This window comes from Emydura macquarii, unplaced genomic scaffold (genome assembly GCF_026122565.2).
Source record: "Emydura macquarii macquarii isolate MOO-44397 ecotype Brisbane River unplaced genomic scaffold, CSIRO-AGI_Emac_v2 contig_2321, whole genome shotgun sequence".
Lineage (NCBI taxonomy): Eukaryota > Metazoa > Chordata > Testudines > Chelidae > Emydura > Emydura macquarii.
The window spans coordinates 4,080,902-4,095,785 of record NW_027132458.1 but is presented as its reverse complement, the minus strand read 5'-3'; the positions used below and the strand labels follow the sequence as shown (position 1 = coordinate 4,095,785).

Genomic DNA, 14,884 nt, shown 5'->3' with positions numbered 1-14,884 from the left:
ATTAGCAATTTTTTCCCCCACTAAAAACAGCTGGATGGTCACACTTAATTGCATGCTGTGTTTAATACTGCCTGTAATGCTTGTGGTAATTTAAAAGGTGGATCTCTAGAGACAGGGACAAGGAGCTGATGAAACTCCTGGTTCCAAGCAAGAAGCAATGGGATACAACAAACTTCTAAACAGCTTCTAAATATGTTGCCTTGTCACTTATGAAAGTAAAAAAAAATGTGCTTGTGCCCTGGCACCTCTTGCATCACAAATGAAGTTCTGGAAGGAACCTTTGGTCCCCAAATACTGTATTTAACTGCAGCAGACTGGCTGCTCCCACACCACACCACAGCCTTTGCCATACAGGCCGCAGGGATTCACGCTGCTCACAGTAACCAGCCTAAGCACAGGTCGGGTGAGAGGCTACACCCTCCTCTGAAGTCAATGGGAAACAGGAACTGCCCAGACCCAAACCCTGCCTAGAACGCAGCAGCTGTAAAAGAACACCCGCCCAGCTCCGCTGCTTGTGCGCATGCGTGTGCACCCTGTAACGACAGGGCCCCGCTCCGCCCCCGTGCCTGTGAATAGTAGGGAGTGGAGGGCGCGCGCGCGCGCGGCTAGTGGTGGTGGGACAGGAGGAAGAGCCTGCCTCAGCTGCTGCTGACTGCCGCGGTGCGGCTGGCTGCTCTACCGCCGGCGTAGTGCTGTTAACCGCCGTCTCGCGCTCTCGCCGCCCATGGAACCCTGAGACCGATTTGAAAATAACCGCTCCCTCCCCCCCCCCCCGCGGATGTGGCTGTGACTGCCGGCGCAGGGGCCTGGGCATCGCCGCTGTCTCCTGCACGGGAAGAGCAGCTCCTGGCCAGGGGCCTGGGGTGCCCCGCCCGGCAGTGCCGCGCTTACCCGGGACGGCCCCTCGCTGCGGGCTCCGGACCTCCCGCTTCCCCTGGGCTCTTGTGGGCAATAGCCTGGGTTGGAGCCGGGGCCAGCGAGGTCCGTCATTTCCTCTCCTGGCGCTGGGGACCTGCAGTGAGGCTGGCCTTCAGGTAAGGGACTCGGAGCCCCTGACCCTGCGGGGGGCGAAGGGTACGAGGGGGGACTGGGAACCCCTGACCCTGCGGGGGAGCGGGGACGGGACTCGGAGCCCCTGGCTGCGGGCGGAGGGAGGTGGTAATTGAAGACCTGAGAGGGGGAAAAAACCAGGCAAATATTCAGATGCCCCCCATTGCAACCTGCAATGCATGTGACTATTTCTGTATATGGTACATGTATTTATATATGGGGCGTGTATGTGTCTAGTGTGTATAACCCATGAACTTACCTATATATATCGTGTGGGATCCCCAAGTGCTAGTCAGATGCCCCACGCCCATCCCCACTGAGGGTTTCGCAGGTGCAGTGGGGAGGTGGCAATGCCCTGTCCATGAGATGCTGTCCTCCCTGTTGAGGTGCTGGGATTAACTTGCTATAATTATTATTAAATTAATAGTATTAAATTACTATAATGTTTCCATGTATTTCTCTCTAATAAACTGAGCACAGAGTCCTTCTATGCAGCACCTCTCGGATGATTATTTTAGTGCACTTTATCAACGCACCTTGATTCATGGTTTCCCAAAGTGTTGAGTTTGCTTTCCTCGGGGCACAAAGGGCTATTTGAGGGCTTCTCTGTTCTTTGGGGTCTCAGCTTTCATTTAAAAAAGGTGTTTAGCTGTTATGGACAACCCTAAAAATGTGACCATAGTGTAACTGATGCACTAGTGTCTGCCTGGATTAGCAGAGAGCCTGAAATGATAGCTCTGAGGTATGGCTATCCCATTCACTTAAATGATGATAGTTAGCATTGTTGACATTTCAGGTATTTCATTGATCATCAAAATTTGAGAGGATAGGAAGATAGTCAGAGATCTATACAATCAAATCTGATCAGGCAATCATTTTGGATAGACATTTAACAACACATGGTTGGGTTGAAGAGGGACATATAATTGACTTCATTTTCCTAAGGGAGCGGGGCTTAGTTTCCAGCATTTTGGGAGCCTGCCTTAAATCTCGAACTCTCTTGTGAGGAGGTAAATTAAATCACTTCCTGGCTTTTATTTTTATTAATTTTTTTTATTGTCTACTAGGCTTGTAAATACATAAAAAATTAAAATACCTTTTGAACTTACACTTAAGGAGCAGCAGTAACAATATTGTCTCCCTAAGGTTGATCTGCTTCACAGGCTAGTTCCATGGTGTCAGATCTGATGAAAGGTGCCACAGAAATACAAAGTATTACTTGGGGCACATAATTATTGTTTCTTCGTTTCAGAAGAAGAATGCAGGATTAACAAGGATTTGAGAGAAGCTCACGGGTAGTGCCAGGACTCTCAAATGTTCTTGAGCTGAATCTGGGAGTAGATAAATATGAGGACCGAGGAAAGTTCTGTGAAAGGTGCATCAGCACAATAGTGATAGTGCCTTGATCTAGAGCAACCTGTGGAATTGCTCCGGAGGAAAGAATTAATTTTCATCATGATTCTCTCTCTAGCCGATATATAGAAGATGACATAGTGTTTTAACATGTGAATTTTGGAAAATGTGATTTGATAGGAAGTTGAGTCACTGAAATTTGATTATGACAAAGTTCTTAAAAATAAACAGCAAAAGCAGAGCTCACAATTAGTGTACAACTTGTTGTCTGAACGTTACTATGCACAGCCTCTTGAGAAACTTGTAATTTGGTATGAGACATTACTGAACAGGTATTTATTGTAAGTAGTCTGTGGAGGAGAAGAATAACAAAAAGGATGTTTAATATTGTGGTTGATACTTGTAGTAAATATTTGTGATGTGGTGCAATATGTTGATAATAGCAGAGTGTCACAATTCAAGCTTTGGCTTCTGTTGCCAAGCACAGGAAATCACAGAAATAGGTTTTCGGGGAAAGTAATCTAGTTGATTAATATGAAGAGTTGTCTGCTTAGTGGTTACAAAATTACATTTTAATGACTCCTAAAGAAAGGGGTTCATACCTCTATTGTATTTACTGCAACATATAGAAAATCTCTTACATACATTTACATTAATCTGTTATCTAATTGTAATGGATAGTTAGTCTCTTGATAATTTTATATAAATAGATAATGTGCATTCAATGTTATAAAATATTGCATATTAGTAGTGGTGCCTAGTTACTAGGTGATAGGCACATTTGAAGTAACGTAGTTTTCGCTCTCGTATAATTAATAAAATAGTCAGAAATGTGTGAGGGTGCACTATACATATGAAATTAACAAATATTTTTAAGATAGTATAACTTGTATTTGTTTAGTTACTTAGCTTTCTTTTAAAACAGAGAATGTTAGATTTTGGGTTTTGGTGGGTGTCATTTTACAGAATAAACTACTTTATGAACTTGGTAGCCCTTAAATAGTCTGTTAAGTACTTCAGTTATCAGTGTTGAGGCTCTTAATGTGTTTTTTCTGGTAGGTTCTATAGTATAGTCACTGTTTTAGAATGTGAGTTGCTTACAATGTTTTTTGTGTGTGGGTTTTTGTTTTTGTGTTTTTCATTCATTATAAAATAAAGCTTTGCTCTGTAGTAGCAATATGTATCTTCAGTGAATGAATCTTTCTCTTATGTCATTTGACAGCAAGATAATTATTTTTAAAATGTGGGTGTGAAAAAATGATGTTATAATGCTGTTCACTTAGTTATGAAATTAAACTCGGATCTCATTTTAATCTCACTTTGCTGTAAGAAAGTAATTCTAGAGAAGAATTTTATTTGTGGTTTGGTTTTTTGGACTGTGCATTTATTTCAGTTTTCCTGGTGTCTATCCATAATTTAATACACAAATCTGTTGTCTTGGACTAAGTCTGGTGTTGCATTAGTGTTCCTAAGCATTTTTAGTACTTGTCAGTTTTGTTATGTATTTCTAGCATGTTTAGCTTCTTTGGGTAGCACTGATTCTTGAAAGCCCAGCTATTTTCTTCCCCTGCATCTCTCCTCAAACCACAGATGCCTCAAATAGTGCTATGGTACATTTTGGCTTGAGTGGTGTGAACAGCTTCAGGAATAAATCTACGAGCCTTCAGTAAAATATAAACTGAGATCTGCTGCTATGTTAGCACCTTATGGAGTATCAGTGCCCATAAGTCTCTCTCAAAGAATTTGTGCTCTTATACTATAAAGGATATCACTGTGTGAAGTGAGCCTCTGCATCTTGTCTGATATGATAGTGGTCTCCTTGGTGCCAATACTTTAAGACATCAATTACCATATACCTCTTAGCAGAAGAATACATCATTGCTTCTGTGGATTTGCCAGCATATTCATGCCCCTGTACAGCTGTAAGATAACTGGTACATCTGGTTTGCTAGTAGTTAGTGCTGACAGCTGAGTGTGACATTGGAATACTAGCCAGTCAATAACTACAATTTAGAATCCAGCAGATAGCACCAATGGGAGCTGGAATTTCATGTGGTGGACTGTAAATATTTTTAAGCCAGATTTCCAGATTGAGTTTTTTTCTTAAGTCATTCATGGCAGTTGCCACGTTATTGGGCCAAAAGTTCTGTGTTTAGCACCTTCTTAGTCTCAACACCTTCTGATGAGTATTGTTGAGATATTGTGACTCTCATACTTTTATTTAGACACCAGGCACTGGGCAAGCTTTAATCAGTGTACATCAGGTTTTATTAAAGCAACAAATCGACCACTCTGAGCATGTTGCATCTTGGTCTGTGCTGGATAACACAACAAATAACAAGTATAATTGGATTCAACATCAGATGTCCAAAGGCCGGCCTTGTTTCTCAGAGACTGGTGTAGCACAAGGAAGTACTGGTACATAGAATCGAGCACAAAGTCTTCAGGTAGCAGGGTGGATAAAAATCAATTTATTTAAATTGGATTTTTTTATTTAAATCAGATAGTTTTGATTTAAAAAAAAATCATCAATAAAATACTAAATTTCTCTCTCGTTTAAAAGACAACAGTTACAATTAAATCTCATAATAAACGTGCTAAACCTACACTTACAGTCTCATAAAAATGAATTAAAGGGTCTAGTCTGTTCAGCCTAACTACCAGCTCTTGCTTTTTGAAAGTTCTGGGCTTTCAGTTTCTGTTTCAGTTTCTCAGCATACTAAAGTCACATGTACAAAGAAAGACACAGGCTGGATATGATTGTTGTTGTTCTGTGCTTATGTGGTGGTGGAGCTGCATCAAGCAAGGCAGAGGAGTTAGTTAAGTCACTGTCTTAAAGACAGAGAGACAAAGGATGGAGGCAGAGTTAGAAAGGAACAGTGGAGTGGACTGGAAAGAAAAAGGGAAGACATTCAGTACACACACAGCTTCCTGCGTTCCCCCACAGAAAAACTGTCATGGCTTCTGGGCATAAGAGAGACCCTATCTGGGAATATATTGAAGAAATTCCTTCCTTGGGTAAAAAAGGAAAACATGTCAAGTGTAAGCAGTGCAAGGAGGAGATGCAGGGCCTAGTTGCAAGAATGAAACATCATAATGAAAACTGCTTACTGGGAGAAAATGATGTGGATGAAGATGTGGATATGTCTGAAGAACAATGTGGATCAACTGGTTAGTAACTTAAATAATTCACTTTGCAATGCATCATTCTTCAAGACTTTCTCTATGCCTTTTAGTATAAGTGTTATTTATCAAGTAAATTCCCAAGCTGTTTACTGTGTTGAATGTTAGAAAAAATAGTTTAGCTTAGCTAATCTTTATGGCTTGTTTAATTAGTTAACTGGGTTTAGAATCTATCACCCAATTATATAGTACAGAAAGCCACAGTAAAAGAAATCTAGAGTTGCCAGTTGACACTGGGTGTCATTTTCTTATTTTATATTACATAATACATGCCCCTTATTTTGGAACATCTTGGCCACAGACCACAATGGTGATGCCATAAGTTTATTCCCTATTTTACTTCAGCATAACTCAGCTTTCCCAAGGAACTCCATTCTATACTTGTTTTCTCAAAAAATAGAAGTGCCAGTGAGTTTTGTGGCTTACTCCAAAATTAAGTGCACTCTAAGTGCAGTCACTCTTAGCTTTTTTGGTAATTTGGAATCTGATCTGCATCCTTGCTGAAAAAAATGTAAATGATTAACTGAGAAGAACTAAGAAGAATGACTATTCAAAATCATTTTTGCATTTTGTTTCAGGATTCCACAAGAGACTTTGACTGTGACTGTCTGCAACAACTTCTGAATCATCCATTGGTACTTTTAGCAGCAGTGCTGCAACTAAATGTATTTCAGACAACAAAGTATCAGTAGCAAGCAAAAGATTTCAATCATCCAGTAGAACCACCACCATGGATGGGTTTGTAGTAAAGACCAGCAAATACCAACAAGACTCCATAGGTGAAAACATTGCTCGGTTCATTTATGCCACAAATTCTCCTTTTCGCATTGTTAACGATAAACACTTCATTGACATGGTTGAGTCCGAACAATCAGGCTACACTCCACCTGGTAGAGCAGACATTGGTGGAAGGTTGCTAGATACAGTGTATGAGAAGCAACTTGAACAGTGTGCAAGAAATACTGAAGGGTGGAGCAATGTACACAATGATCCAGTAATATGTGCCTGTGTGACAGCAGAAGATGGGGATGCATATCTTTCAGAAACAATAGATACATTGGGAAATGCCCACAGAACAGAATATTTAAAAGAAGTGGCAGTGAAAGCTATAATAAACTGTGAACAAAAATTCAGCTGTCATATGCGCAGTTTGGTCACACACAATGCTACAAACGTGGCAAAGATGAGAAGATACTTAGAAAAAATGGAAGGATGCTCCTTAATAACATATGGCTACAATGCTCATTTAATGCATCTTTTAGCCAAAGACTTAAGTACGTCTTCTCCAGGAATAAAAGAAAATGTTGAAGTCGCAAAATACCATGTTGTTTCAGCTTCACTGAAGAGAGCAGGAGGATCAAACTAATTCTTCCTCAAGATGTTCGATGGAATTCTGTGGTTGATTGTTTTGAACAATTTATTAAGAACTGGCCTGTTCTCATAAAACTTTGTGAAGAAAACCGTGATAAAATAGATGGAAGTAACTCATCCAAAGTATCTAACATTGGATTAAAGAGAAATGTAGAAGATATGCTCAGTATACTGAAGCCTATATCCATAGCTTTAAACAAATGTCCGAGAAATTGTTGCTGCTTTGCTGATGCTGTCCAAATTTGGAAGGCACTTCAAGGGACATTGAAGAAGAGAATACCTCACCAGAAAGATAAACTGAAGGCAATAAAGAAAGCGAATGGATCAAGCACTAATTCCACCTCATTTTCATGTGAACATTCTCGACACCAGATATAAAGGTAGATGCCTAACTTCTGAAGAAGATGATGCTGGCATGGCATGGGCCTCTCAAAATCACTTCTCAGTTACGCCAGTCAAAATAAATTTCAGGGATGGAGTGGAACCATTTAGATAGTACATGTTTACTGATGATGTTTTGGACAAAGTCACTCCCCTGAATTGGTGGAATTCATTAGCCAAGCACCTTGAAATAGAGTTCCTTTAGTTGCTAAGCCAACTTTTCACAGCAGTAGCTTCCTCTGCAAGCACAGAGAGAATATTTTCATCGGTTGTTATTGTTCACTGAAAGCCAAGAAATTGACTTGGAGTTGAAAAAGCAGGAAAGCTTGTTTCTGTTTCAGTCTATGAATAAAAATGACTGGGAGTGGGGAAGTTAGTCTGTATACAGCTTGTCTGTTAAAAAAAAAAAAAAAAAAAAGTTTGTTTTCAAATTTTAAGGTCAGCCAGCAACTCAGGAGATTGCTGCAATTGGAAATGTGAAACATTTATGTAACATTTAAGATTTAGTTTAATAAAATATAAGTGCTATTGTGTTTTTGTGTGTGTGTTTTAGTTCTTACCATTCCTAATGTACTGCTGCTGCATCTGCAGCTTCACACAGGTAATGAGTATTATGTACTATTTCCTAAACTAATAAAAATCATTCCAGGCTGTAACAGCAAAAACAAGGAGAATCCTGTAGCACTTTAAAGACTAACCAACCCACTTGGTTAGATGTCAGCCTATGAAAGCTTATGCCTGCAGAAATTAAATGTGTTAGTCTTTAAAGTGCTACAATACTCGTTTTTAATAAAAATCAAGTTATCTAAAAAATTACACAAAGTATACTCTCCTAGATGTTGTAAAATGCTGTATTGAGTTGTAAATTAACATGTTTTAGTGATCAGATTTGCACCATTGTTTAAGAAATATGTGAAGTATCAGTGGGGAAACTTGATTTAAATCAATTATTTTCTCTTGGTGATTTAAATCAATCCACCCTGTCTGGTAGGGAACATGATTTTGGATAAGTAGTCTAAAGACCAGTGCGAGTGTTATAGTAGATCGTCTTCCAGTGGGGTACACTGAAACTGAATTTCTTAGCCATTGACTTGAACAAGAGGCTGTGTAGACTTCTGCGCTTAGTAACAAGAAAAAAAGTATTAGGAGATGTCATCCTTACTCTTTGTGGAAAGAGGCTCCTGTAGGTTTTTTACAGATACTTCGGGCACCTAAGTCCTGGTAAAGCACAGGCATGTCAAATGTTAAGTGATCCTCGTATCCTAATACTAACCCATACAAATATAATTCTGTTTTATGTTTTGTGTTTATAGCTAGCCATGGCTTATATCATCATGCTGAGAATCTGGCTTTGGATCATCCCCAAAGTACCTCTTTCCATTCCAGTGCAGGAGCTCTCTCAGTTGAAATTTGAATATTGACAAGCTAGAAATGATTAGGTATGGCATATCCAGCTAGGTGGCTTCCGTCCTATCTGCATGAAAGCTGTCTAGCAGAAGTAAATGCAGCTTCAATTGGAGGGAAAGGTGCAGTGTGATACAAACAGCCCTCAGGGACTCCTTTATTTACCCATTCTAAAGTTGCTTGACTCTATCTCTTCTGTCTGTCTTTTGTAAGGCATAGTAGCCAGCATCACCACTTGAAACATGTGCTGCTAGTACTGAGCATGAGACCAGCATGTGCAGATGCCTACTTCCACCTCACAATTTTTCTAAGGGCAGATATTGAGCTACTTTCGCTATTTCCACCCAGTATTTGGAATTGTGATTTTTCACAGGGCTCTAATCATGGCTGTTGTAAAGGAGATAATGGTCCCCTCTGGTCTTAAAACTTACAAATGTATGTATATAACTATATTTCTTTTTTATCCACATTGTTTATGCTTGGTTATACATACTCACTCCCTATAAGTTCAAAACTAACTTGTCAATGTTGGTTAACTATGAACATCTGTCTTTTTCCCCAAAAAAACCAAAACAAACTTAAAATCAACACCACACCCAAACCTAAATAGGTGAAAGCATCAGCAGGCTATACAGATCGTACACACACCATGGTTCAAATGTTCTGCTTACTGTTGTGTGGAGGGTTTAGCAGTCCAAACACTACCAATTGCTAGGCTTATCCTGAAAGCCTGTATTGGATACCATGTGAAGAATGTGTAAATAGCATAACTCTGCTCTCCAAGAACGAATGCATCAACCTCTTTAAGATACAAATTACCTTTTTTGTGTCTGTGGCTTGGGACTTCAGATCCATACTGTTGTTGGTTGTTATCCCATAGCAAGAATTGTACTCATACAACAATCCAGTGCTTTATAGTGGGGTTGCTGTTGATCTTTTAGCACTTACCGTTGGATGAGACATTAAACAGAGATCACTTCTGTTCAGATGGTATTGAAAGACCTTGTGTCATACTTTGAAAAGAGATAAGGCAAGTGATGGGTTGTCTTTATTTATTGCATGTTCACACTGGTATCTAAATGCCTTGCATGTAAGTGGTACCAACTTTGAAGACACAGATCCAGGCCTCAGAACAGGTGGCACCATTGGAGGTATTAAGTACTTTGGCCTAAAATGTAATGCTTGTAACCTCTGTTGTACATCTGGTAGATCAAGGCTGGGGGAACACCATGATGAGAGCTTCTGCAGTTATGGTCTGGAATCAGAAGATCATATAGCATGTGAGATTGAGAGAATGATTTTTCTCCAAGGAAGTAGAGTGGAAGTTGTTTTTAGGTTAAGTGTATATGAGTAGATATGTGAGGAGAGAATGTAAAGGAATACAAAAGAAAACGAGTGAATCAATAACATGAAATAGTTGTGGGTCAAAGATGATATTTGTGTTATTCTTTCACGTGCCAAACTAGTTATCTTTGAGGTTTAGTTGATAACAGACTTTCTGTTACTGGGATAAGAAAATGCCGTGGTTTTGGCAAATTCTCCTCTCAGCAAATTATGTTCTAATGCTAAAGGCTTTGTGTGTTAGCTATTGAATGGTGCTACCTCTATCTTATATAATCACTGTGCTACTAGTATCTGTTTTGTACAGCTCATTTGAGAAACCTTGAGTGTGAATGTTGCTGTTGTAGCACCCAAAGTTCTGTTGTCATGCTACGTAGTTTACCTCCCCTTCTCCCCTCCAAGTTTTATAAAAGCATTGCAGAAATAAAATGTCTGTGTGGGAGAGTACTACATGTTTGAAAACATTTTAATAGATAGAGGTTTTTATTTTTGCTTTTGCTTTTATTAAAACTGCAGAAGGATTTCAGGGCAAGGAATAAATGGGGCAGAAAAGTAAAGCATGTTGGGCCACCACAGAAAAGGGTTCTTTCTGTTGGTTGAGAGGAGCACCTTGCGGTATTTGCTTTCCTGGCACTTGTAATCTTTATTTTGACAGATTGACCCCTCCCGGGTCACCTGGTTTAAAACGTGAATATACGATGTTTGAAGGAGGAATGCACCTTTGCCAGTCAGCCAATAATGCTTGTAATAAATGCTGTATATATAAAATAGTCATGACTCAGAGCATTAAAGGGAAACTACATTACATCTTTCATATCATTTCAGTAAACCTGAGTAACAAGAATTTTTAAAACAAGATTCATATTATGTGCCAGTTCTGTAATCATGGTGTATACTATAGGATATTATTTATGCTGTATACAGTACCATACAACAAAAAGCAAGTTAAAAAGTTTCTTCTTTAATTCTGCTGCTGCAACTAATAAAAGAAAAGCGGCTAAGAAATGTAAGGCTCCACCCTCCCGAACAAGGTTCATGTCATTTTTATATATCCTTATTACAATGATTTTATGATAGCTTTAACATTAAACTTAAGGTCATCCCAGTAGTTCCAATAAAAAACTAAAGGAATTTATAGTTAGACAAACATTTTGTAAGCCATTACTTGGGATATAAAATTTCTCCTGCTTCAAAGCAAACTTTGACCAAGAAATCATAAACAAATTAGTATTAGGTGTCTGAGGTTTCCTCCCTTTAATATCTCCCCCACCTCCCCCCCAACAAACAAACAAACAAGCTATGCATCTGACTGCTCGAAAAAAGCAGCATTCTCTTTCTCTTACATCACCACAGCAGCCATGAGTTCTATGTTCTCATTCAGGTGTCTGACTGTAATGAAGGATACTAACCTACTTCTAGCCTGTTGTGAAGGGGACTGTTTCTTCTACTTTAGACCTTAACCCTTTCACCACCATTTTGTGGGAAGTCCTTCAGGATATAGCTTCAATACTTGGATCTACTGTTGCTTATGACTCTTCCTAGCAGCAGCAGAATGAAATGAATTTTTGTGAGAGCTTAAATACTGCCTATGGGATTCTAAATAGCACTAGTGAAAAGTGACAGGATACTGACAATGACAAGCTGCTGTTTGGCAAAACTGTGTGTGTCAGCAAAAGTATTGGAGCTTCCTGCAGACTTAAGAAATCTATTGAATACAAATATAATGTAGTCTCTACAACCATAAGGGCAAGACATTTTTCTAAATTGAAAGCTGAAATTCTGCAGGACATGTGGTGACTTTCTGGTGGAATTCCCCTACTCCTCTCCTCCCTCAGAAAAAAAATGCCAGAGGAATCTTACCATGGCAAGTAGATTTCTTAAGTGCTGTGTGTGTGTGTACAAAGAATAAGCCTAATTATATTTTTGCATTTTATTTCAGATCTGAAAGTTGAGTTCCGAGCTGTTCATTCTTGCAAAAGAAATCTAGAAACTAGAGAATAAAAATGGGAACTCCTGGATCGGGAAGGAAAAGAACTCCAGTAAAAGATAGATTCTCTGCAGAAGATGAAGCCTTGAGTCACATTGCCAGAGAGGTCTGTAAATATTAAATTATCTAATATATAAAGTACAAATGAAAATTGTTTATCCCAGAATATAGCCATAAAAATTAAAACAGTTTAATGCATGGTTCTTAAAGTGGCGACAGTAACTAGTTGCAGATAGAGTATTTGACAGTTGTTATAAAAATGGGAGTATTTAAATATGTAGCTTAAATTAATCATATCTTTGGAAACATAGCCACTGTTCCTCACTATCAAATATTGAGACATGAAAGCGCTGGAGTAAAATAATGCATCGAGACTTGTAGAGTAGTGAATGAGAATTCTAGAGGAGCTCACAGTGATCCCTATATTTTTTCCACTACTAAACTTTCTGGTCACCTTTTTAAGAAAAGTTCTGATACCTTCATTGTTTACAGTAGGCCTTTGAAATTTGGTGGAGAGAAAGTTTTGGGATCAGAAAAATGCCTTTTCTTGGCCTCAGGTTTGAGAGACTTTTTTTAAAATTGCCATTTCCCATTTGTCACTTTTGTTTTCAGCAAAATGTCCACATGCTAAAATAACTGAGCATGAGCATTCTAAATGGCTGTGGTACCATCAAAGCAGCAACAAGAAACTGATTAGGAATCACAGGAAAAGGCAACCTCTCTGGGAGGAGGGGTAAAAAGAGCCAAGCCAGCAAGGCTATTTGGACTTAGCACCAAGGCCCTGGCTACCAATTATGCCCCCTCCTCCCAAAACTCCCTCGCAAAACTCCCCTGTTAGCTGGTTGTTAGCTCCTCTGGTTGCTTAGGAGTGGGCTTTTTAAACCTGGTTCTACATATAAGTGGCCCCATCCCCTGGTTAATTGATGGGTGCTGAAAGGCTTGGTGATCAAAGCCTCATTAAGAAGCTCTCAGCCTTGCCTAGCAGGCCTATAGGATCAGCACATGGTCCCTCAGACAAACAGATCACACGATATATTTCAGTCAAGCAACAAGCACAGCACACTACAAACACACACACTACAGACTGGTTTTTATAGAACAATCATATTTTCCTGTTCTATAAAAATACTTTTCTACTATTTTGCTGGATGAAAGACCTGCACAAACATGGGAAACTGACTTTTGGAGAGAGAACAGTGCAACTAACTGTTGTAAAAGTAATTTGTATTGTTAAAACCTTTCTCTGATAGTGCCTTCTGCTGTCAGGTGGTTTAGCCCCTTTGTCCAGGCAGAACCATGCGGCTCTTATATACTGCTTCAGAGAAAATACCATAGCCATCTTCATGCCCAGACCCTTATATAGGCTGTTATAGTCCATCTGTTAGCCAACTTGACTGAATGTAAGAGGACTGAGCTAATGTTCTCCTTGAAAGGGCCAAAAAGTATTTTCCTATGTATAACAGGTGGAACCAATTCAGCTTCAATAAAATTAGGATTTGAAAATTTGAATGTAATATCAGAGAAAATATAAAATAAATGGAAATATTAAACATCTGCCATTGAAAACTTCTTTAAAAGTAACCATGTTCTTATTTCTGGAATTTCTGATGTTCTCTCTTGGTGTTTTAAGAGTCAAACTGTCTAACTAACCACAGCATGGTAGTTTTGATGCTGTCCCTCACCATTGTCTAGCTTCTTTAGAGGACTAGTTAGATATGGGCCAACTACACTGTTTCAAAAGGTGAATCAATTGCTGAAGGCAAATTCATAGAATTGTCTAAGTAGATATTTATTTCTATTTGCACTTAAAGTGCATCTTCCTTCTAGCTCATCTTATCTTGTGTTTTGTATGTTAGAATGACTCTTCCTTAATTTCTGTGGCATCCATCTGTTAAGAAAAAGCTTTGATCTATACACTTTTCCACAATGTGCATCTACAGTGTGCTTAGCACCGGATAGGGTGTGGAGGTGTCATGCCTCCTGTGCTGAAGAACTTACATCCTGAGAAGGACCAACAATAGACAATATCTGGTGATGAGAAGATGAAATTGCAAAACAGTGTTCGAGTGGTATTCAGCTTTTATCCACCTTGAAGACACCTTCCCTTTTCATTATTTCTTGCTATATGATAGGAAAAAATCTATTCAGTCCTGTTTATCTTTCTATGTTGCTAAAGAATAGAGATGAAAACCTGTCTCTTGGCTCATTGTGCAAGATTACCGAATGAGCCAAGAATACAACACTGATCTTTTGAGTCACACAGTGAACTTCTCTGTGTTTAAGACTTCAATTCTCTAGTGGAGGTTAGTTGCACAGATTAAATGTAAAGGTTAGCATCAGATTACCTGGGATGCTTAAAACAGAGGTGGAAGGAGGGGAAGTGACTTGCCCATGGTTGCATAGCAGGATGAACAGGGAGTAAAACCTAGGTCTCCTTATACCTATTGCAGTGCCCTATCAATTAAGCCATGCTACATGTTCAAAAAAGCCTCCAAATCATGGTGAGCAGCTACTGTTCCTCCTCAAGAATGCTGACTTGCAAGTCCTGCCAATCCTTTAACATCTATGTACAACCCTTAGGGGAATAACGTGATGACATGGGCTGCACTACGAATAATAGATTGAAGACACACTGATTAAAGAAAGCTGGTTTAAAATGAATCCCAGAAAGACCTAAGTGATATTAATAGGAGGAGGCAAGTTCCTCAATGAGATGGAAATGCTACCACTTTCCTCAGTCAAGAGCAAATGCCTTTTGGGAGTTATGCTGAACTTGCTGACTATAGACAAGGTAGCAGTCACTGAAAGTGCCTC

The 14,884-nt window shown here is 39.3% G+C and overlaps 1 protein-coding gene across 16 annotated transcripts in view; it reads left to right on the top strand.

Moving 5' to 3' along the window:
- The first annotated feature begins 512 nt into the window (after positions 1 to 512).
- LRRFIP2 (LRR binding FLII interacting protein 2) overlaps positions 513 to 14,884 on the top strand; it is a 94,488-nt gene continuing 80,116 nt past the window's right edge. For 4 of the 16 annotated variants that reach the window (XM_067560947.1, XM_067560937.1, XM_067560933.1 and 1 more), the window contains exons 1-2: positions 520 to 1,034; positions 12,023 to 12,176. In XM_067560947.1, coding sequence (XP_067417048.1) covers positions 12,087 to 12,176 — 90 coding nt within the window. In that variant the 5' untranslated portion in view covers positions 520 to 1,034; positions 12,023 to 12,086. Of the gene's footprint in view, positions 1,035 to 12,022; positions 12,177 to 14,884 lie in introns of all 16 variants that reach the window. The other 12 variants (XM_067560932.1, XM_067560936.1, XM_067560935.1 and 9 more) reach the window with 8 other exon arrangements.